The sequence below is a fragment of the Bidens hawaiensis genome, unplaced genomic scaffold (assembly GCF_021521415.1).
Source record: "Bidens hawaiensis isolate Kalapana, Puna unplaced genomic scaffold, B.hawaiensis_p1.1 tig00028598_1, whole genome shotgun sequence".
Classification (NCBI taxonomy): Eukaryota; Viridiplantae; Streptophyta; class Magnoliopsida; order Asterales; family Asteraceae; genus Bidens; species Bidens hawaiensis.
The window spans coordinates 68,677-92,247 of NW_027505126.1; the positions used below are offsets into that span (position 1 = coordinate 68,677).

The 23,571-nt window shown below is 33.3% G+C and overlaps 3 protein-coding genes across 3 annotated transcripts; 2 read left to right on the top strand and 1 right to left on the bottom strand.

The window, feature by feature from the left end:
• Positions 1–547: 547 nt before the first annotated feature.
• LOC143610889 (cinnamyl alcohol dehydrogenase 1-like) lies at positions 548–2,596 on the top strand. Its single transcript, XM_077085245.1, has 5 exons — positions 548–702; positions 811–924; positions 1,383–1,610; positions 1,699–2,138; positions 2,249–2,596. The coding sequence occupies exons 1-5, from the start codon at positions 614–616 to the stop codon at positions 2,452–2,454; spliced, it is 1,077 nt and encodes a 358-aa protein (XP_076941360.1). The 5' UTR covers positions 548–613; the 3' UTR covers positions 2,455–2,596.
• Positions 2,597–8,631: 6,035 nt separating this feature from the next.
• Positions 8,632–16,645, bottom strand: LOC143610887 (uncharacterized). Its single transcript, XM_077085243.1, has 10 exons — positions 16,454–16,645; positions 15,068–15,135; positions 13,776–13,801; positions 13,393–13,483; positions 12,706–12,801; positions 12,179–12,247; positions 12,033–12,091; positions 11,186–11,308; positions 9,437–9,508; positions 8,632–8,909 (listed from the first exon to the last, which is right to left on the bottom strand). Exons 1-10 carry the CDS (start codon positions 16,532–16,534, stop codon positions 8,851–8,853), a joined length of 744 nt encoding a protein of 247 aa, XP_076941358.1. The 5' UTR covers positions 16,535–16,645; the 3' UTR covers positions 8,632–8,850.
• A 1,049-nt stretch (positions 16,646–17,694) lies between these two features.
• On the top strand, positions 17,695–22,515 carry LOC143610888 (reticulon-like protein B11). Its single transcript, XM_077085244.1, has 6 exons — positions 17,695–17,834; positions 17,960–18,140; positions 19,011–19,152; positions 19,641–19,710; positions 20,747–20,931; positions 22,278–22,515. The coding sequence occupies exons 1-5, from the start codon at positions 17,783–17,785 to the stop codon at positions 20,905–20,907; spliced, it is 606 nt and encodes a 201-aa protein (XP_076941359.1). The 5' UTR covers positions 17,695–17,782; the 3' UTR covers positions 20,908–20,931; positions 22,278–22,515.
• Positions 22,516–23,571: the final 1,056 nt, after the last annotated feature.

The following is a 23,571-nucleotide window of genomic DNA, read 5'->3' on the forward strand; positions in this document are numbered from 1 at the left end:
CACCAACCAGCATGGCCTGCGTACAATCCACAGTAAGTGGGACGTACATAATCTACAGTTGGTGGAATAGTGCAGCCGACTTTGTTACTGTTGGCCGTAACCTACCCACCAACCAGTATGGCCTGTGCATAGTCTACTGGTGATTGAACAGGAATACTGTTCAGCCGGCTGTACCTTCTAGGGAACCTACCTTCGGCTATAAATACTCCAACATCTTGGAATGGTAAGATCATCTGCTATCCAGTTATCTAGCAATCTCTTAATATACACTTATATTCAGAGCAACCTAGTCTGATTCTCACGCCGGAGGGTGGTCACAAGGAGGAACCCCCCCTTCTCAGTGACGAGCTTACGGTGTTTGTTTTGCAGGTCTCCTGAAGAACAGCCTTCTCAGCTAGATCTCATTCGTGGGAAACATTACTTAACCCCCAGATTATCTATAATCTGTACCGGGTCACTTAGTGTTTCTTCAGTAAACAAAAAACATGTTGACTTTATAAGAAAGCAGCCCTCTTTGGCTATCTACACATATATATAAACCACCTTTGTCATTTGTTCATGCCATCAAAAATTCACACACACTTTCTCTCTATAGAAATCGTATCCAAAAATTATGGGAAGCTTGAAAGAGGAGAGAAAGACTACCGGATGGGCCGCCAGAGATCCCTCGGGTGTTCTGTCCCCCTACACCTACCCTCTCCGGTACTCTTTCTCCCATATATGTATATATGATATGATATGATATAAATGAGACGTTGTTATAGCACTGATCAGTAACATGTTACTTAATTGAAATTTATTTATGTGTAGAAATACCGGAGCTGAAGACGTGTTGATTAAGGTGATATGTTGCGGTGTTTGTCATACCGATCTTCATCAGATCAAAAACGACCTTGGAATGTCGAATTATCCCATGGTTCCTGGGTTAGTTTTATGATTTCATGATTTTATCCTTAACTTTTAGTGCATAAAGTTTTAATTTATTGTTAGCCAATTATCACAAAATTAATCCCATACAGTATGTTTAGTTACATACATATTATAACAAGCACAAACACCCTTTATTGAAAAAGTTTTTATTTAAACATAGAATATAAGAGTGGAGTGTATTAATTTAACCCATTCAACAACACACTTTCTGTCTTTATTTCCATCACTTTTCACCCTCCCTTAAATTATTTTAAACCAATAATAATTATTATAATCATAAATAACCTGTTAATAATAATAAGCTAAAAGGTTCCTATGGTAGGGATGGATGGGATTATATTAACTTTATTGTATGTGGTATGATTTTCAATAAGGTAAATAATTATTGTGAAGATAAGTTGATAATATTGTTTTTTTTTTCTAATGTTTTGTTTTGTTGTTGGTGGATGTAGACATGAAGTTGTGGGTGAGGTAACTGAGGTGGGACCAGAAGTTACCAAATTTAAGGTAGGGGACACTGTTGGAGTTGGGTGTTTGGTTGGTTGTTGCAATACTTGTCGACCTTGTAACGCGGATGTTGAACAGTACTGCAACAAAAAGATTTGGTCGTACAACGATGTTTATACCGATGGCAAACCCACTCAAGGCGGTTTCGCTGGCTCCATGGTCGTCCACCAAAAGTAATTTTTATTCATCGTGCTTTTCCTCGAATCAATAAATAAAATTTATAATATATTTAATTAGTTTATTTTTTTTAAATGAAAATAGGTTTGTGGTTAAGATACCAGAGGGGATGTCACCGGAGCAGGTGGCGCCACTGTTATGCGCAGGGGTGACAGTGTATAGCCCATTGAACCACTTCGGACTAAAGGGGAGTGGGTTAAAAGGAGGGATACTTGGGCTCGGTGGTGTGGGACACATGGGCGTTTTAATAGCTAAAGCTATGGGACATTATGTGACTGTTATTTCTTCTTCGGATAAGAAGAAAGAAGAGGCTCTCGATGTCCTTGGAGCCGATGATTACCTAATCAGCTCTGATGTTAACCGGATGCAAGAGTTAGCTGACTCTTTTGACTATATTATTGATACAGTACCAGTTCACCATCCTCTGGAGCCTAGTCTGTCTTTACTAAAACTTGACGGAAAATTAATCATCATGGGCGTGATCAATGTCCCGTTGCAATTCGTCTCCCCTCTCCTCATGCTTGGTTAGCTACTTTATTTTCTTAGTATAAGTCATATTTGTGTTTAATGATTTGTTTATAGTATATTTAAGTAAACATATGGTTCTAACTTTTATATTTGTGTGTTCTATAAGGGAGGAAGACGATCACGGGAACCTTCATCGGTAGCATGAAAGAGACTCAAGAGATGCTCGAATTCTGCAAGGAGAAAGGGGTGAGATCGACAATTGAGGTCGTGAAGATGGATTATATCAACACCGCGATGGAAAGGTTGGAGAAGAACGATGTTAGATACCGGTTTGTTGTGGATGTTGCTGGTAGCAATCTTGAGAATGAGTAACAAAACAATGTGTTTTATGTAAAAGAATATAAATATATAAAAAAAAACATATGTATTTTTTATCTTGTATTCGTTGACAAATGAGAGTGACAAATGCTATAAATTTCTATTGTTTGATGTAACTTTAATATTTTAAATCTAATGGATGATGAATTAATATACAATATTTTAATGATTTTGTTATATTGTTTATGTGAGGTGGCATGGTTGACGATGTGTTGTACTTTAATTATAGATAACGGTTAATATTTGTTAATGAGACATTTTCATTACATCATTATCATTTAAAAAAAACATGTATAATTGTTAATGTTCGTTAATGCCCCATTTCAACCGTTGCGTTCTTAAAACACATATGTCTTTATTGTAGAAACGTTTATGCCTCTTCACACCTCTATAATACTCAGGGCTGTTGTAGGAACGCTATCCATCCTTACGAGTAGTCTAAAGAACATTGGCAACCAAAGCGATCATGGAATATTCAATTATGTAAATAAATAATAATTTGAAGGTCCATAATAAATTGTAAGTGTGACAATAACATGACATCATGATATGAAAATTTTAAAGTTTATATCCACTACCACAATCGAAGTATTTTCTATTTGACTATTTGAGTAAACTGTTAAAATAGAAGCCACCAATTGTGCATTGACATGTCTACCAAAATTGTGTGTAATAATGTAAAAAATAATGCCTAAAATAAAACGAATAAATGATAATTATAACTTACTATTGGTAAAAGTTAAAAATAATTTAAAGTATATACGTGCATAAAAATAAATACTATGAAGTAGAAATTTCTAAACTTGACAAGGTTAAGATCTTAATTATGAAGTTAAAAGGAAAATTGCATAAATTTATAGAAAGAATTATACGGATAGTTTTTATGGTAAGTCCATATGTTTGTATTTAAAATTGCATAATTTTCTATTAAATTTTAGTGAAAAAATCATCATACCCACTACCCAGGGTGTAATACATAACATGAAACAATAATAGTTTCATAATATTGAGAATTGACATTCGCATGACATGGACACGACGTCATATGTTTGTATTTAATATTTTCAAATTCATTATTAATAAAAAAAATATATTTCCTATTACAAAAATAGAAATAGAGATAACTATTATTTTAGTCCATAAGGTTTGTTGTTTTTAACTGTTTTGGTTTAATCGACAAATCTTTAATAATTCAAATAATTAAGTTTTATATTGTAATAGTTTCAGTCCAATTAATTAACGGAATCATATTTCTCCATTAAACCATATCCAGATGAGGGTTATTTTCGTCAATTCATTGTTATTTTAAATCCCCTTTTTATCCCCCTATCCTTTTCAACTTAATAAAAACTGTGATAATTGTTAATTAAAAGACCCAATTACAAATTTTGTCCTTTAAAAAAAGCCAAATTACGGTTCGTGTCCTTTCCTTGCAGGCGGTGTCCTTTAAACTTTTTTTTTCTACACGTTATGTCCTTTACGCTAACTGGGTTAGAAAAACTCAGTTAAATGCCCTCACGTGAGACGCATGTGAGGGCATTTTTGTCTTTTTCCCTACCCTTCTTCTTCTTCTTCTTCATGTCATTCACCGGAATCAAACCCGAAATACACGTGAGCTGCCGGCATCACATCATGAGGCTCTTCAAGATCCCTAATCTCCGAACACTGAATCACCAAACCACTCGAGGTCAGTCCACCCTACAGTCGCCACACATAACCCCGTTATCCCTTCACGAATCCATCACTTCTTCTCAGTGGCATTTCGTCGAACACTTGGCAGACACCCTCACACCCACCACAATCTCCACCACCCTTCACAATCTCCGCTCACACCCACCTCTAGTCCTCAAATTCACCCAATATTTCAAACACCATCATCAATCACCATCATCAATCACCAACCAATTCTCCATCACAGGCTAAGAAAAATCCACCCTAAACACCCCCGCCGGACTCACCACCACCACCACCGGAATCAATAGCCATGAGTGGTGGCCGGAAAACCGACTGTAGCCGCTGCTGTACACCCCCTAAACACCCCCGCCGTAGATGCTGGTGGCCGGAAAACCGACAATAGCCATGGTTTAGATTCAAGAAAATAAACCCTTTTGGATTCAAGACAACAAATTTCCAAACAAATCACAATGGTTTTTGTTGTTTGATTTTATTTTTTTCTGTTAAAGGTTGTGGATTCTGTAGATTTGTCACTAGGGTTCCGCTTAATCGGAACTAGGGTTTGAAATTTGGGGCTTTTTTTCCGGGTTTGATTCCGGTGACAAATCAAAAAACCCTAATTCCGGTAGTATGTGTATACTGCGATGAATAATATAGACATATGCATAACGAAATGAAATGAAATAGAAATAGAAAGAAGCTGAATGATGTTGAGCAGAATTGATGAGAGAAGAAAGTGTGTTGAAAGACCAAGAAGAAGAAGATCTTGCAGATCGAGAGAGAGAACTGATATGTACAGGTGATGGAGAATTGGTTGGTGATTGATGATGGTGATTGATGATGGTGTTTGCAGGGGTAGGCAAAAAGACAAAAATGCCCTCACATGCGTCTCACGTGAGGGCATTTAACTGAGTTTTTCTAACCCAGTTAGCGTAAAGGACATAACGTGTAGAAAAAAAATGTTTAAAGTACACCGCCTGCAAGGAAACTTAGAAAAGGACACGAACCGGTTTTTGGCTTTTTTTAAAGGACAAAATTTGTAATTCTGTCTAATTAAAAAAAGAGGATTTAAAAGAATTATGTATTGACAAAATATCCATCACTTTGATGGGGTTCAACAGAGAAGTATGACTCTACTAATCAATTGGATTGAAACTTTTACAATATGAAACTTTAATGACTCAAACTGTTATAAAAGTTTATCGATTGAACCAAAACAATTATAATCAGCAAAGCATAGAAACCAAGTTCTCTCGCAAAAACAATACATGCTTTTGGCATGTTTGATTTCCCATCAATAATATATACGACAAACTAATATTAAGATATGGTTTATTTTACTTCTATCCAAAAAATATGATATCTGATAGAACTTTTTAAATTGCTTAATGCTTGAAGGTTTGTTAGAAAATACCTCGCTCGAAATCAAATCATATGTAAGCATGTCGGACCAAGCTCGACCTAGCCCAGTCTAAGCTCGGTTCGTCTCGTTTGCTTATATAATAATCCATTTAATTGTTGTCATTTTTATCTACTGTTTTTTTTCTTCATCAATGACAAAAACAATCCAATCTTTTCGGTAAAAAAAAAGGAATTATAAGGTTCATATTTGACTATTTAAATTGTTCTGGAAACTTATCAATAAATTAAATATATTTTACAAAATATTTATGACATCATAGTTTTTCGAACCTTCTTGCTTTGTTGTGCAGATAACTTAATTATTAATCATATATTTTATATTGCATTCTTAATATATATTACATATTTATAGTTTGATTTTTTTAACGGCAAAAATCTCACATGTAAACTAATTTTTTGAGGCTATGTCCAAGGTTGACTTCTCGCCACGGGACCATATCCCTTGATGCATGGGAACTGGATGGAATCCGTACACCCTTGCCCCATGTCGAATAAACTGAGATTAAAGTCATCATTCATCCCTTTACCCATATTTCTTCAAATTGGTCGAAGTGTGAATCGAATCTGCATCTCCAATATATTGGTACAATAGTTGCAATAATATATGTGTATACAAATTGTCTAAACTCATTTAAATATATTTTAAATATAATATTTTTCTTCATATTACAACAAATGGGATATCATATTGCATATGGATCACATGATGGACCAAGTCACCAAGACTCACATGCTCACCAATACTCTAAATCATTGAAATTAAATATTTATAGACTCCTCAATATGACTTGCATTTTAAAATTGGATTCACCATAAAATATTGTGGTCCATACCACCCTATAAAACATGAGATAAAAAGACTTATCAAGAAAGTGATATACATGCTTATTTTCCATTGTAAAAAGTGCCCTTGCGGCTTGCACCCACAAAATAAGTAAATATAATTATGACATATGCCGTGGCATTATCTTTACATTTATATATATATATATATGTGTGTATGTGTGTGCAAGTGTGTTCAAGAGGGGACTCAAAAAAAGTAAGAAACTGAATAATTCTTCATTTTACATGTATAAAAATACTAAAAAAATCATTTTTCATGTTAAATAAACTTTTTTACATAATCTTGTTAGAGCTTTTACATATAAACACATGTAGAAGCTGTTTTCATATAAAAAATAATTAAAAAGGGTAAAAAAATGTACAAAATTGTTTTTTTATAATTAGAATGTCTTCTATATGTATTAAAAACATTCTATTTTTTTATTAGAATGTCTTCTATGTGTACAAAATTAACTTTTAATATCCTTCTAACTTCCATATTAAATTTAGACTCTATTCGTGATCTTAGCCGAAACCAAGTAAGGGCTTTAAGCTCATATTTAATTGAGGCCTTCAAATTTATTTAAAAAAGAACTTTTTATATAAATATATTTTAATAGGCAGAGTAAAACAAAAAAATATGTATTGTTCTGGTGGTAAATTTATGTGTCGGTTAAATTACATGTCATGAGTTGAAGAAAAGTTGTAACATATTTTTTAACTAATTATATTATTATTATTATTATTATTATTATTATTATTATTATTATTATTATTATTATTATATTTCACGTCATCGATATTATTGTACAAGAAAGGGTCTATTCAAAAGTCAGAACTTCTATCATATTGATTTAACATTGCGTCTAAAGTTTTTATCTTTATCTTAGATGTGTACTATGACACAGGAGGCGTTTAATAATTGTTAAAACTGGTTATTCTGTTTTTAAAAATATATGGATAGATTTAGGATTGTTAATCGGGTCAACCTCTTCAGATTTCGGGTTAATAGGTTCGGGTTAGTCGGGTATATAAAATACTTAAAACAGACCAATCATTATCGAGCCCAATACGTCAAAAAGTTGGTACCCAATTGACACTGACAATGCCCAATTCGGTACCGCTACCAGTACCTGGTATCATTTTCTCATCCCTTAACCCCAGCTGAGCCCACACATCAAAATATCAAATAACAGTTTAGTTATCCAGTATGAGCTCAAGCTTTCTATATGAAGATCGTTTACGTTCGTCAAGCCTTAAGTTTGAACTATTTTTGATTTCTATGTATTAATATTATGTTGCTCAACGGAGCTCAAGACGAGCTTTGGTTCATTTAAGGTACACACGGCCATGACCCTAGCTTTGACTCGTTTAAATTTTTCTCAAAATAAAATACAACTAAAAGCGTACACATTATTTAAAAATAAACAAGCCAAGCTTAAGTTTAAAATAAGAGCTCGAAACAAGTTGACCTCAGGCCCAAATCGTCTCGTTTACGTCCCTAGTTTCAACCCAACTCTCGCTCATAAAAATAGTCATGTGGAGACAGGTGTATGTGTAAACATGACAATTGAGGCAAAAACCTTTTACAATTTTCCAACATGTGGTGAACCTTAAACATAATTGGTGTCTTTATTTTCAACAGATATGAATACTCAAAAAAAAAAAAAAACAAAAAAAAAACAAAAAAAGAGGCACCTGTTAACCTTTTGGATGTGCTTAGATGTGCCGGGATCTCAGCCAAGAAAGAGGCACCTGTTAACTTTTTGACTGATCCGCGTGAGGGAAGATCTACCCTGCGTCCTGCGGATGTTCTTGTGTTTGGCTGGGCAGGGGGTAAGCATGCGTGTGTTGACCTCACTGGGGTGTCCCCGTTGGTGGGGCTGAGAGACAGTGGCTTCGTACCGGGACAGGCGGTTTTGTGAGCGGAGTCTAGGAAGGTTGCTAAGCATGAGACATTATGTTTGGAGATTCAGCACGTGTTCATTCCATTTGCCTTCGACACTTTTGGATCCCTAGCTCCCGAGGCGGTTCGCTTCTTGGAGCGGGTGCAGAAGGTGGTCCACAGTGACTCGCAGAGCCCGAGGAACCAAGGATTTATATTTAGTACAATAGACTTTGCGATTCAAAAGGGGATAGCGACGCAGCTTGTTGCTCGCTTGCCCATTATCCAGATGTAGTTCAGCTTGTGTTATATATAAAAGGATCAATATTTTCTTTAATAATATATGGATGATTAATCTAAAAAAAAACTTTGTAATAGACAAAAACTGTCACATTAAAACCAAATTTCTTCCACAAATGTATGAAGACATTTTTGACCTTGATATCACCACATAATTTCAGTCCAAATGGCGTTAGGTGCATTTACACATCCTAGGTTTCCTCTCTGTATACAATAAGCGAAATCGACACTACTGTTCGGTCTCTCTAGTATTCATATAATCTTTCGAATCAAACATTAAATCATGATCATTGACTAAAGTAAATGTTCATCACGTATCTTGAAGGGTTGAACCCACTTAAGATCACTGCAAAACAAACACAATTCTTAATTTATGTTTATCGCATCTAGGCTTGTAAATGAACCGAGCGTTCGGTGGCTGTTCGGCGGGAAGTTCGTTTATAATAAACGAACAAACATGAACAATCTTTTTGTGTTTGATTAATAAACGAACGCATGTTTCGTTCATTCATTTATGTTCGTGAACGTTCGTTAATTTATGTTCGTTTACGTATAAATAGAAAATAATTAAACATTATCTTGAAGGGTAATCTGCTTATAATGGTTTTATATTTGTTCATTTATGTTCGCTTATGTTTGTGTTCATTTATGTTTGTTTATCTTTGTTCAGTTATGTTCGCAAACTGTTCGTTTAGAACTTAAATAAACGAACATAAACGAACACGAGCATGTTCATTTTTTTTAAATAAACGAACACGATCACAAAATATGTGGTCGATTAAGTGTTTGTGTTCGTTCGGTTCGTTTACACTTTACAGGCCTAATTGCATCTACATTGAGAGATTCGAGAAACATGATGAATGCACGACTTACAAATGGGTGTAAATATGATCACGATGCCGATTGGGTATAAGAAGAAAGTGGTCTTCTCTAAAAACGGAAGCACTGCAATACATATAAAGCTAGTAAGATTAATCTGCAATACATTTTCTGCAACACAGAAAAACGGACGAGGATAACAAAATTGCATAGTTTCACATTTACCATTTGGTAAAAAAAATAATATCAAACTTACCCACTTAAAGGTGGATAAAAGACAGCTCACTAAATAAACGAAGTTAATATTATACGCTGAAATGATTCATATTAAAAAGGATAATAATCTAATATTATCATGTTTTAAAGGATAATTTTAAACTTTCATAATAACATACGCGCACATACATGCATACGTATGTTACGTAAAAGTTTTCGCAAATTTAAAAGTGGCTATATATTTGAAAATTTTGTTAGGTAACATTTATATTTAATCAATCACACAAAGGATGTTTAGGACAGAATGCATACAATAAACAAACCTAAAGATACTGATGTCAAGACTCTGATAATTAGTTTGAATATCTAAAAAGCAAAAGTTGTGCTCTTTTTGTGGTGTAAGTGAACAGTAGAAAGAATGTAGTGGGCTAGTGGGTTTATATTAGCAAGTAGTTGACATCAAATCTTTTCGGATTCAAAAACGTGTGTAAAAGCAAGATATTTAGATAAATCAATTCAAAAGTTTGGTAAAATCGTTACAGAATCATTAGTTTACAAATTTCAAAACTGATTTGCATTCACTTTGAATGAATAAAGTAAAGAAAAATAACGAACTGAAAAGGTACGGAAAGTGCATCTAATTCGTTTTATTATAGAAGATCCACTTAGTTTACCAATTAATTTTATTACAGTGTTCCTAAGTAACAATTTTCAGTTTAAGAAGCTGTATCCTAATTTGAAGTTTCTTTTATATGAAAATCACAAGAAATAGAAACAAACTTCAAACTTTTTTTATAAATTTTAGCAACCAACTTTAGATTAGGCGTAAAACAAAAACCAACCTATAAATTACTTTGACAGCCAACCTCGTTTTTTAAACAGACTTTACCAGTAAATTGCCAATGTGGCACTGGTTTTGACATGCCAAATATGAAAAAAAAAATGCTTGCGAAAACGGTTTAAAAAACAAAAAGAAAAAGAAAAAAACCCGTATTTGCATGTTTGAAAAAATGCTCCTTCTTAAAATTTTATAATTAAAAACAATTAAGTATCAAATCAAATGTCATGTGGCATATATACATTGCACTAAAATTAAAATATGATGCCACGTCAGCAGTTATTTAAAAACAGCCAAAATAATGACCACCAGTTGAGTGATTTTAGCAACCAGCCTCATTAACACCATGGCAGAGCCACCACAGCAGATGCACATATGCAAAAAAAAAATGCTTACATGCAATATTCATAAGTAAATAAATTTAAAAAAATGAACTTTTAACTTATATTTGAAAAGATATTAAAATTCAAATCAATGTCATGTGGCATATGTGTAGGCACTAAAACGACAAATAAAATACCACAACAGAAAAAGACGTACCAACTACAGGTTGAGCATACCATACCATTTTTAGGTAATAAAAATGTAACTTGGTTACTAAAACCACTAGAGAAGTTCAAACTGGTGTCTAGTTTATGCCTAATTTGAAGTTGGTTGCAAAAATTCGAAAAAAGTGTAAAACATGTTTCCATTACATGCAGTCTGCATGTTTTTTTATATTAGGGCTAAAGAAATAAGAGATTACTTACCATCATAACCTAAAAAGTTGAGGTAGTGATAATAAGATATGGCAACCATAAAAATCAGATTCGACAGCAGAAGGGGAACAAAACCATGTGCCACCAGAAGAGGTGATATGAAAAAATGTATCACTGTCACAAAACCAAAAGAATAATGTGATTATATATAATTTAAAGGATAATGTATGTCAAAACTACCCAAGTATTCAACTTCTAATTCAACAACTCCAGCCATTTATTGGAAATACTCACCCAAGTATGTATACTCTTAGTCATATGTTTTACATAAAAGGATTTGCTTTCTGATAAATCGATCCAAGAGTTAATGTTATTCAAAAGAATTGACGGGAAACTCGTCATGATACCAATTCAAGGCATGTCAAATGACAAAATGCCTTTATAACTTTTCTTAACTTATATTTGTCAACAAAAGTTGTCTTTCAATAAAAAAAAATATGGGCAATTCATATGGCATCCTCTTCGCTAGAATATACATAACTGGGTGGCTCGTACAGTAAAATTTAATCTATGAAAATAGTTATTAACATCGTATCATTCTTTTTCCAATAGATTGAAACAATGGTATGTTTTTCTTTACAAACACGTTAACATAACTTTTGTCAAATATACTATTCATGTTCAAAAACATGGCAAAGGATGAAAATACCGTTAACGACTTGAAAGGATAATACTGTAAACATATAACTTGTTGACACCTCATCAAAGGTAATTTTTTCCCTTTCCCAAAAAAATAGAACACTTTCACCGTTTGAAAGTTTTTTTGGTGCTAGAGTTGATATACATGGGTGGCCTTATTAAGAGATTTTTTTGGAAGCATTTCATGTATTGTACATACCATACAGCACAATAAACAGAGGGAAAAAGGAGTTACAGTGCACATCGAATGCATATAACCTGCACAACAAGCAATATAGAAATTTTAACAAACTAAGAAATGTTATTTAAATCATTTGATAAGCATATATGGTTCAATGAACTTGCCATTCAACCCGTTGCTCAACCACATGACTGTTTGAGGTTTCTTCCCGAAGATAAGTGTTTGTCAAAAACCTTTCAAAGATAATTAAAGCAAACAATAAGGTCAGTAAATTAGTGTACCTGACTTCATATATATCCTTCCAGAAGTTCAAAATTTTCATAATGCCATATTTACCCTTTCAAAAGCATAAAACATTTTTTTGACGAGATGGACCCCTAAAAAAGGTGACTTGCTCAAATATAGAGTTTTTACTATTTATTTCCCATAAAACTTGAAGACTGTGAATAGAGATGGAGAAAGATATAAAGTTAAACTATAACTCTTTTATGTTTTAAAAAAATGTTTAAAAAGTATCTAACTCGTAACTCAGTTGAGTCAAAAACTCATGAGGGAAATAAAACTGAAGTATTATTAATGAAATTAGGGCCTTAGGGCGAATATGGTATTATGAAAATCAGAAAGATATATATGACATTTCAAACTTTTAGTTGCATATATGACTCTTGATATAACTAGTGACGATGCTTACCAACAAATAGTAGCCAAAACTGCTCCCGTTAACAGAAAATGAAAACATATCACGGATAATACCACATAAACAGCATGTCCAATGCTATGATCATACCTAAAACCAAAAATCATGGCAATATAGTAAACCATAGTTATAATGATCAATGCATAAGCAACTCGAGGCAACAATCATTTTCCACAAAAATGAATCATTAAAAACAGTTTGTTCAGCCAAGAATAACTTTAAGGGGAAATGTTTGATAAGAATAATTTTTTAAACTGTTCACTTGTGTTGACATCTTATTATTGAGACTGGGTGATATAAGTAAAAACACAAAAGAAACCAACTTTACAATTTATTAATAGGGCAAACCACACGAAATAGAAAAAACTTTCTGAGTTTTTCTGGTTTTATAAACAAATTTTAAACTAACCGCAAATTAAAATCACCTTACAACTTATTACTGATTTTAGCAACCAACCTCGTTTTAACCACCTTCATCTGTAAAATTGATGATGTGGCATCGATTTCTTGTAGTTTGCCCTTATCAATAGGATGTGTACAACAATAATGCATGGCTTAGCTTCAGCTACGTGTTTGTGAGCATAAAATAATAATACGTGTGTAATTCACTAAATGCATAACTAATAGGAATGTTAAAGTTATATACATTTCTCCACTATAACAAGAATGTAGATAACTTACGCAGCAGAATACGCAACAGCTGAAACTGCCAAAAGAAGAATGCAAATTACAACAAAAGCAGGATCATCACGTGCCCACTGATTTTTTGTTTCTGCGGATAAAAAGGTACAATTAGAAATTAAAAACCCTTTTACCTGTAGCTTGTGTATGCTGCACCGGTTAAGACCATGTCAGCCTCCACATCAGATGCCACATACACAAAGAGTGAAAAGTTTAGTTACATGCTATCTGTTCTTTCTATTAAATTCATCAAGTTTTTTTTAAACAGCATTAAATTCATCAAGTATGTGACAACCATGTCATATCCGCACAGAATAATCATTTTATACCCATTATTAAATTAATATTAAAACTAAAACCACTTTAAAAGAATGTTGGCTTACGCTTATGGTACTTGGTATGCTGATAGCTGCATCCAGTTCAGAATTCCACATGCCAAAAACATTGAATCATTACCATCAGAAAGTTGCACAAATGAAATATCCATTTTACTTTGCAACATTTAATAAATGAGCAAAAGTAAATGGTAGTTATGCAACTTCACATATATTATCTCAATAAAAGGCAAAAATGAAGCACATTTTGCAACTTCAATCACTAAAATCGACAAGATCATATTACAATGACTAAAACAGAACAAAACTGAAAGCAAGTTATCATATTGAGCATTAACACTTCCAGTTATAGAGAAAATGATGTGTATGCAGGTCTGCAGAAACAACTCAGAGATCACCAACAACTTAATCTGATTTTAGTTTCTCAATAATGCAGGCTATTATTTTTATATACAAAGCTCAAAGCCCCAAATAGGCATTGTCCAACCATATAGTACTATTAGCGATAATAATCTCCCTCAAAGTACAAGTGATGGAAAAAAGTCTAAATGAAATGAATACCTCCACACAGAAAGCCTGGTTTCTTAAATGGATAAGAATATGCGAAGACTAGTTTCCTAAAATCAAGGCGTGAAAATATGTCTCAAAATAAAAGTGAGTTTTAAGGTGGAATTTTAAACATTATGTAAATTTGTTAAGACCAGGACATGAAACATATAACATTATATAACAATTGGCACATATATCTAAATATATATGTTTAGTTCAGCTGACTGAGCATGAAGTTTCTAAAAAACACTAGTTGGAGACCTTTACTTTTGTTTTCTTTCCTTTATTTAATTCCTTCTAATTCTTATATTCAAATTTTAAAGCCACTTTCGTAAGTTCCTAGGTTATGAATATGTTGTTTAACATCAATAATTAAATTTTATTTTTAAAGGTTATTGCTTACAACTTTCTCTGTGAAAAAACGAACATAAAAAAATAAGGCATAATTGTCAAGCCCACCTAACCAAACTGGTTTTGGTTCGTTTGGGCGAATCAATATGAACCCTAACTTTAAGGTAAATCAAGCATAATAAAATGATATCCTGTAACCTATATACCAAAAATAAGCATTTCCTTATACTTAAAGTAAAAGCAAAATCAAATCCTTAGGTGAAAACCCTGTTTTTCTTAAAACTGCAGAAGCACACACACAGTGACACAACTTCAACAATTACAAGCTCATATAAATCTAAACTTACTTTTGTGAAACTAAAGTGTAGAGCTAACATATATACTGCATTAAAATGCATGTACATTATAATAGCATAAAGAAGCAAGAAGAAGAGACTTACACAACTTTTGGTGAGGTGCATAAATGAAGCATTTGCCAGAAAGTGTATTCAATGTCCATTTGTTGCCACTAGAAAAAAAAACATAAAAGGTATTAAAGAAAGATAAAACAACAAAGCATTTCAAATATGTATCAAATGGCTGCAGCTCTAAAACGTTTTACTACCAACTTTCAGAAGACAACATTTTTATAGTGATATAGCATCCATGTACCCCATTCCACAAAAAGCAAAGCTACTAATCCCTCCCTAGATCAATCAGATTGATCTTTTACCACTCACTATTCCACAAATGTCATATAACTGCTAAGTGCTAACAGACACAGATACCATTGGCCGTAGAATAGTTTATACAAATCCGAGCTACCATAGAAATTCAAAACAAAAGAAAACATTCTGGAGGAATGTATTACAACAGTTGATAATTTGTTGTAGACTTATAGTTTAGTATTATGATGATGGAACCTTTTATTGAACATGAATAACATGTGAAAGAAAATACATACACTAAATGTTACTCTCTTGTTTCAAAGATTAACCATACACTTCTGTGGCTAGTGGCTGCCCAAAATTAAGTGGTAAATGGGCAAAACATGCAGAAGCAGATAATCATCTTATTAATAACATCTTTACTTCACCTTAATGGTAAACTTGTAATCTTACATCCAGCAAACTGCTAGTCACACTGTTCCGAAACTAAATAATAACCTTTTGTTTATAACCAAATCCAGAAACTGATAAGAATTTTAAATTTAGTAGTTTCACCGAGCCTCTTGAAATCTAAAAATTTATAGATTCTATATCAGCCTATGCCATTTCTAGGTTTTATAAGACTGCCTCCATCATTGAGAAATGCCCTTCCTCCCTGCTGCCCAGCGCCACATCGTCTTGCCCGCACTGCCAACTGATGCTCTGCAACAATCGAAGCAGCCATGGCCCACCCTCCCCTCACACAATCTCAATATCTCTCATCCATGGTGGTAATGAAGAGTACGGGCTGTGCTACAGTCGCTACTATGAAGGCAGTCTAATGATACTAAAACTAAAAAACTGAGTTTAACGGATCAAAATGCAGTAACTAATAACTAAATGGACTGTGTTGACTTTCACAATGACTACTTGTTACTAAATCCAAGCACATAATCTTCAAATTTCCCAAGTTTAATCCGAAACACATAATTAAACTTAAATAAAAAATTAATTATTTTCATTTGTTTCAGCTACAATAACAGAATTGATTAACTTCAATACTCTCCATTAACCAATTAACATACAAAACCCTAAACTGTAACAAATTAGGTTAAAGCTACAAATACAGCACAATCAGATCAGATCTACTCATCTACATCAATGTACACAATTCAAATTCATATAAATAAATAATTAAACCTTGATTATCCTACGCAAGTACTGAGGGAAAATAGGATTAGCACGCGAAGGCATTCGTCCTTTGGATGACGTAGGCAACATGTTGTGCTCAGTAACTGTTGTGATTCAGTGACGTCAATTCCGATTGAGATCCACCGTAACGCACAGCTCCGGCGTCAATTCCGATCAACTGTTTGTTTGTTCAATCTCCGGTGACTCTGCTATAGATCCCCTTGACAATAATAATAATATTACGTATTAAATTTGAATTGGGTCAATAAAAATGGAAATTTTATTATTGGGTTGGGCTTATTTAACTGGGCTGGGTGTTTGTAACAAATTAGGGGCGCTGAACCTGAAACCAAACCAGAAAAACAAACCCGGGAATGGGTTTTTACTACTTGAACCCGTACCCGACTCGGATAGGGTATCCATTTCTGTGCCAAAACTCGTACCCGTATCGGACCCGATTTGTACCGGATAATACCCGAAAACCAGAGCGTTTCATACCCAGAATCTGGTTTTTCCATTACCTGAAACCGGGTTTTCAAATACCCAATAGTACCCCCAAGAAAAGTACAGCCCCTTTAAAATCCAATCTATACCTGAAAAATACCCGAGTTTTATTGACTGAATTTAAGTAGACACGCAACCTTAGATTATGGTTTTACCAACACCCGAGTTTTACCAACCGACGTCACCCGTAAGTCCACCTCATTTTTGTTCCTGTTCTTTTTGTTTATTTTTTGGTTTTAGTTATTATATCATAACCAATGTTGCAAAAATCGCTAATCGGGCGGTGAGGTTGGGACTAACGATTAATCGAGATTAATTTGATCAGGCTTTAATGTATTTTTGTCAGTTTTATATATACTTGCACACATTTTTATATGTAGTTTTCACTTTTATACATACACAAAAATATATTGATCAGAAATTGATTGAAATTCCGCTGAAAACCGCTGGTTTTTGCTGAAATCTCGCCGGAAATCGCTGATTTTGTTGGAATCTTGCCGGAACCACTGATTTGAGCTGGATTTGACCGTTGACCGATTAATTGGCACGACTAGCCCAGATTTTATCAGTGTAGTGGGGACTATCGATTAATTGACCGACTAGTCTAGATTTAATCGATGTAGTGGGGACTAGCGATTAATTGGTGCCTAGTCATGATTTTTTGCAACACTGATCATATCACACTTAAACCGAAACCGACCGAATTCACGTTTTGGTTTTTACACATCCACCCCTCCAAAACATATTATTTCCATCTTCTCTCCCAACTTTGCCTGATCTCATCCATTCCATCACATCAGTCCGTTTATTCGTCTGAAAGCTTATTTGGTTGTCATGGGCGATTTCGGTCGTACTTCCGTTCACAACGCTCTTGGAGCTGGTGCAGGTCTCTATTATTATTATTATTATTATGATTTAATTTAACAAATTATTCATTTCCGTTATAAACTTAATAATGATTAAGATCGTGATCTGTAATAATAATAATAATAATGTTGTGTGGTGTTACAGTTGCTGATATATTATTATGGAAGAACGTTTACGGAGGAGTAGTTGTGTTAATCGTTTCAACAGTCTTCTGGTTTCTGTTTGAAAGAGGCGGTTATAATATTGTGGCATTTGTGGCGAATAATCTGCTGCTGTTGGTTGTTATACTCTTCTTTTGGGCTAAATCTGCAACGCTTCTCAATAGGTAGATTTGTTTGTTTGTTATTACTGTTTTATAGCTATTGTTTATTGAGATTGATTATTATGAATAACTGATAACTGTTATGTTAGGTTAGGTTTTTACCTGTAACCGATAACTGAGTGAACCGTTCAGTTGGAAGTTCATTTATTCAATAAGCGAAAGAACATGTACAAAAACAATTTTTGTTTAATTAAACCAACGAACATGAACACATGCTTCATACGTGCCTTTTTGTTTGTTTATGAATTTAATGTTTTATATTTGATCCTTTGTATTCATTGAAGCATATGTTCATTTTATGCTTGAATGCGTTCGTTTACGACTGGTCATACATGTTCGTTTAGTTTTTAATGAACGAACAGAATCGAACACCAAAATGTTCATTTTTTTAATGTGTTTGATTAAAGTTAAATGAACTAACATGCCCTTGTTCGTGTTCTTTCGTTTTGTTTATGTATCTGATTATTGAGGTTTTAGAAAGTAGATAATTACATTTGAGTGTTTGGATGAAGAAATATGCTCTTTGTTTAGGGTGAAATAAGCTGTTCAATAAGCAGATTAAGATTGATTATTTCAAACTGAATAATGATAATTCTTGGCATAATCAAAGGTAAATTCGGATGAAATAAGTTCTATCAGTAAGCTGATTGTGCGCTTCTGCTTATAAGTATAAACATAAGTTGTTTAAATAATCAATCCCATAGATACACTATATGCTTGAAATACTAGCCAATATAACTTCTTATTTGATTTATCTGTAGAAGCAATATTGTTTGTGCTAGTTTTAAAACACAATGAGCAGTTTTAGTGAGCAATTCCAAACACTCTCTTAGAAGTAGATAGCAAATGATTATTATTTGTACCTGTATGTAGACCCCTGCCTCCAATTCCTGAACTGGACATATCAGAGGAATCGGTTCTTATTGCTGCCGATGAGATGCAAGTGTGGATAAATCACGCCTTTTCAGTTGCACATGACATTGCAGTTTCTGGAAACTTGAAAACTTTGATTGCGGTAACATTTCCTGACACTATTCTTATTGCTTTCTTGAAAATTTTGTTTTGGCCAAAGTGCAGTAAATACAAATGAACTTCACATGTTTAGCCCGTTTTAGCAACAAATTTAATTTTTAACTGGTCTCATCTTTAAAGTTCTGATGTGACACTGGCATATTTTCTCTTTACAAGCCTTAGAAAATGGATATTTTTCTTTACATATATCTTTTAAAAACTGTTATTAAATATCACATTAGATGCCACACGGCAATATATTACATTAACATAGCAAATAGAATGTCACATCAGTATTTTCTGAACAAAAACAATGACCAGAAACAAGTGGCTGAACAGGTCATTCGTTTTTGCAATCGGAAATATATTGTAAGTTGGTTGGTAAAACTGGTAATAGACAGTTGGTTTCTGGTTTATGCTTTGCCCTTCCGTTTTGCACCATCATGCAAACATGGGATTATAAAACCATGTAATTTGTGGTTGATTCTTCAGGTTGTTTCTAGCTTGTGGCTGATTTCTTATGTTGGTAGCTTTTTTAACTTCCTTACGCTGGTCTATATTGGTGAGCTAGTTTCTATAATGGGCCATTTTGTATACATCTTCCTAAAAGTTCACAATTTCATATTTTTATTCTTTTAAGTGTTTAATATCATATTTACCAATTTCATAGTAAATTAAATAAAGTGAGTTACTTATAACAACCTGTTTAACTGAATGAGTGAAGAGAATATTATGGCTGATAATAGGTCTGTAGACGAATCGAACATACACGAACAGAGCGTGTTCGTGTTTGTTAAATAAACTTAACTGAACAAGTGATCTTACACGAACAATTAAATGAACGGAGTTTCCTTGTTTTTTCATTATGAATTTAACTGTCTTTGTGTTCGTTTATGCTCATTTGTTAATAGAATAAACGATTGTTAACGAATGTAAACAAACAAACATAACTAATATAGATAAACAAACATAATTATGCGAACACAGATCAAAGTAAACATGAACATAAATGTGTTGGATTGTTGGTCCTAAGTATTTATTAAAATTAGACTATGTTGTTATAGGCCTAAAAATTTAGATGCCTACGTAAATAAATGAACTTAAATAAACGTAAACTAACTAGCAGTCTAGCATATATGAGCGTAAACGAACGAAGATAAATGGACATAAAAGAACAAACATAAACGGACATTCATTAACATAAATGAACAAATAGGACATGTGTTCATGTTCATTCGTTCAACAAAATGAACAAAAAAATTTGTTCATGTTCGTTCATTCATTAAATAAATGAACTTCCTCTGAACGGTTCACGAACAATTCACTGAACGTTCGGTTCGTTTACAAGCCTAGCTGAGAATTACAGGCTGTTTTCCTATTTGTTTATTCAGTATAAATAAGTTACATTTAACTGATTTTATTCAATTTACTATGAAACGTGTAGATGTGATATGTTTAGTGATTTAAAAAGGTAAAATATGATATCATGAAATTTAGAAGGATGTATACCTACGCATGCATATGAAGTTAATTCTTCTTTTTAGTTGTTTTGTGCCTACTGAAAACTTGACATGGTATAATTCTTAATTTCTTCTCAGGGATACTTTTGAGTTTATCGATACCTTTTCTATACGACAAGTTTCAAGCCCAAGTTGATTCGAAGTTAGTTATAGTGCATAAAATCACCAATTTTATCTCCAGGAAAGCAAACGTCATCTTACAGATGATCCCATCAACACACAAGCAAAAAACACAGTAGCTAATCCATTGATTTTTTAAGAAGGTAAGAAGATTCTTCTGTTTTATCCACTCTTGACATGTTCATGCTGCACATTATCCATTAATAGGTTATAGTAGGGGCGTTTCTATAATTAAAACACCTATGCTTGTTTCTTCTAATACTAAAAGAACACATTAGACTTAAAAGTAATTTCACCCTGGGTCAAACTTGTAAGCAGAAACATAATCAGCTTACTGAAAATAACTTATTTTCCTAAAGGTAAACTCATGATATTTAATGAGTTTCGTGTTGATACCTTTTTAATGAGTTACATGTTAAACATGGGCTTAAAGTTTCTTTTATTATCTATTTATAACTGTTATTAACAAGTTCCCTAGACACTAGATAATAAAATTTTTATTAGGAACATATTAAATTACAATTAGATTGCTTGTTTTTTTAATTTTTTTATTCGGTAAGTAAAATCATTAAACTGAAAGAATTTAATCCGAAAGTCTAAATTACCTAGTTATTAATAATCGAAATATGTAAATATATGCACCTATTGCATCAATAGCTGCTCCATTTTTTTTACACAAGAAGTCCTGTTTTTGTTTTACTAGGTCTTGTTCCTTTTAGGATAATGGTAGGTAGAGTTGGAAAAACGGGCGGGCCGAGTAACGGGTCATGTGGGTTTGGGTCAAAACTCGCAAACACTTTTTCATTCATTTCTTATTAGATTTAATAAATTTTTAATCCATTGATTATGATTACAAACATATATTATTACAATAATAATAGATTCTTTGAATTTAAACAACTCAGGACGTTGTACATACATTTTATCTTTTTGTGATTTTTGACCCATTTGACACTTCTCACATGTAGCTAATTTTTTATTTCAACCCTTTTGACCCGTTACCAATCAAATACAACACTTCTCCATATTAATAGTTCAGGCTGGCCCGTCATGACTTTCTGGTCTATTTCTTTAAATTCTGTAAACACTTGATGCAACAAAACTATATTATTGCAATAATAATTTCTTTTAAAGATACAGGACATGTAAACATTTCAATAATTTTGGCCCGTTGACTCATTTGACACTTTTGTTTTTTAGCTAACTTTTTCCGTTTCATTTGGATGATATAAGTTGATTTCAATAAATAGTTTTGAGATTTCTTATCTCATACCCACTGTGTTTGTTGGATCAATTAATTACAAGTTAACTTTCGGGTGAAATAAACTGTTTTTGATAAGTTATCCACTTCTGCTTATAAGAATAATCATAAGTTCTTTTGTTTTTCTGAAAGGCAAAGAGACACGAACACACATCCGATACACGTGTAATACACATTTGTCCGAAACACCCAATATTTAACATTATTCGTAACACGGCACCTTTGCAGGTTTCTTGCTGTGGCTGCTTGATATCCATGCCTAATATCTTGGCACACGTCTAGCAAAATTGCTGTTGGTTCGGGTGTGTGGGCCCCGATCACTTATTTTTTTAGGTTGTTGCAATCTTTAGAGTAGCCGTTTGTAGCGATGGTAGTATTTAAGCGCGTGAAAAGTTTGATTACAAGACATGTTTACGGTTTTCTTGGAATAATATTCTTTTTCAAATTTCTTTTGTGGTCATGAGAACCCGTTACTGCTAACTCATGGATCCCACCAAAAACCTGCTAGTCAATATAAGGCAAAACGCAGCTTGCAGCCTTGCGTTAGGCGCCAGTGGAAGCTCGATTCATGTTTTTGTGTGTACTTTTTTTTATTCAATGGTAAATTGCATTTTAGTTACCAAATTATGTTTGGGGTAAATTTCATTTTATGATTATGTATTTATTTATTTGTTTCAACATAAGCTTTACATAGTTTGTGTTAATTTGTGATATACTTGGTTCCGGACCCGACCTGGTGTACCCGACCCGAACAGGCTCCTACCCGTACCCGACTCGTGGGTACGACCTTGTATTGGGTTTCTCTCCCGGACATGTACCCGACCCGGACCCACTGGAACCGGTTCCACCTTTACCGGGTTAAACCTGACCCGACCCGAAACCCGAAAAAAATCTGGTTAAATACCCGATTATGTCTGGAACTGGTTTCTACCCGACCCGGTTTTAACTTTTGTTGACCATACTCGGTTTGTGCACCTCTACTTGAGATCAATGATTAAAGTTATTTATATCAACAATTTATATTTTTACATCATTTGCAAATATTCAAATAAATAAATCGAATAGGCAATCTCAATATTCAAAAAAGAATATCAATTAAAACAGCTTCTTGTTGAATCAAAATGCACTGATGAATAATTAATTTTTGTAAAGAATCCCCTTTAATTTAAGGTTTTAAATGTTGTATCACATCCTCCCTTGTTAACCATTATAATATTTATCTATAAATTTACTCACCTTATAAATTACAGTGTGGCATCCTTTACGTCCAAAGCAGGTGAGACATGTAATGTAGCTTAATAATAAGACAAAACAAAGATTACTTCTTAATAATCTGATTTATCCTTCTTTTAAATTTGAAATTTTAAAAAAGGTTGCCAACAATCACATAATTTTCTTACATTTTAATCGAACTGATTTGACGTAAATGATAAACTAATGGTTTAAACGATCAAGATGTTATATGACTTTGTATATCAGTAAAAGCAACTGAAAATTGTAAAAATGTTTTTAAGAAGTATCT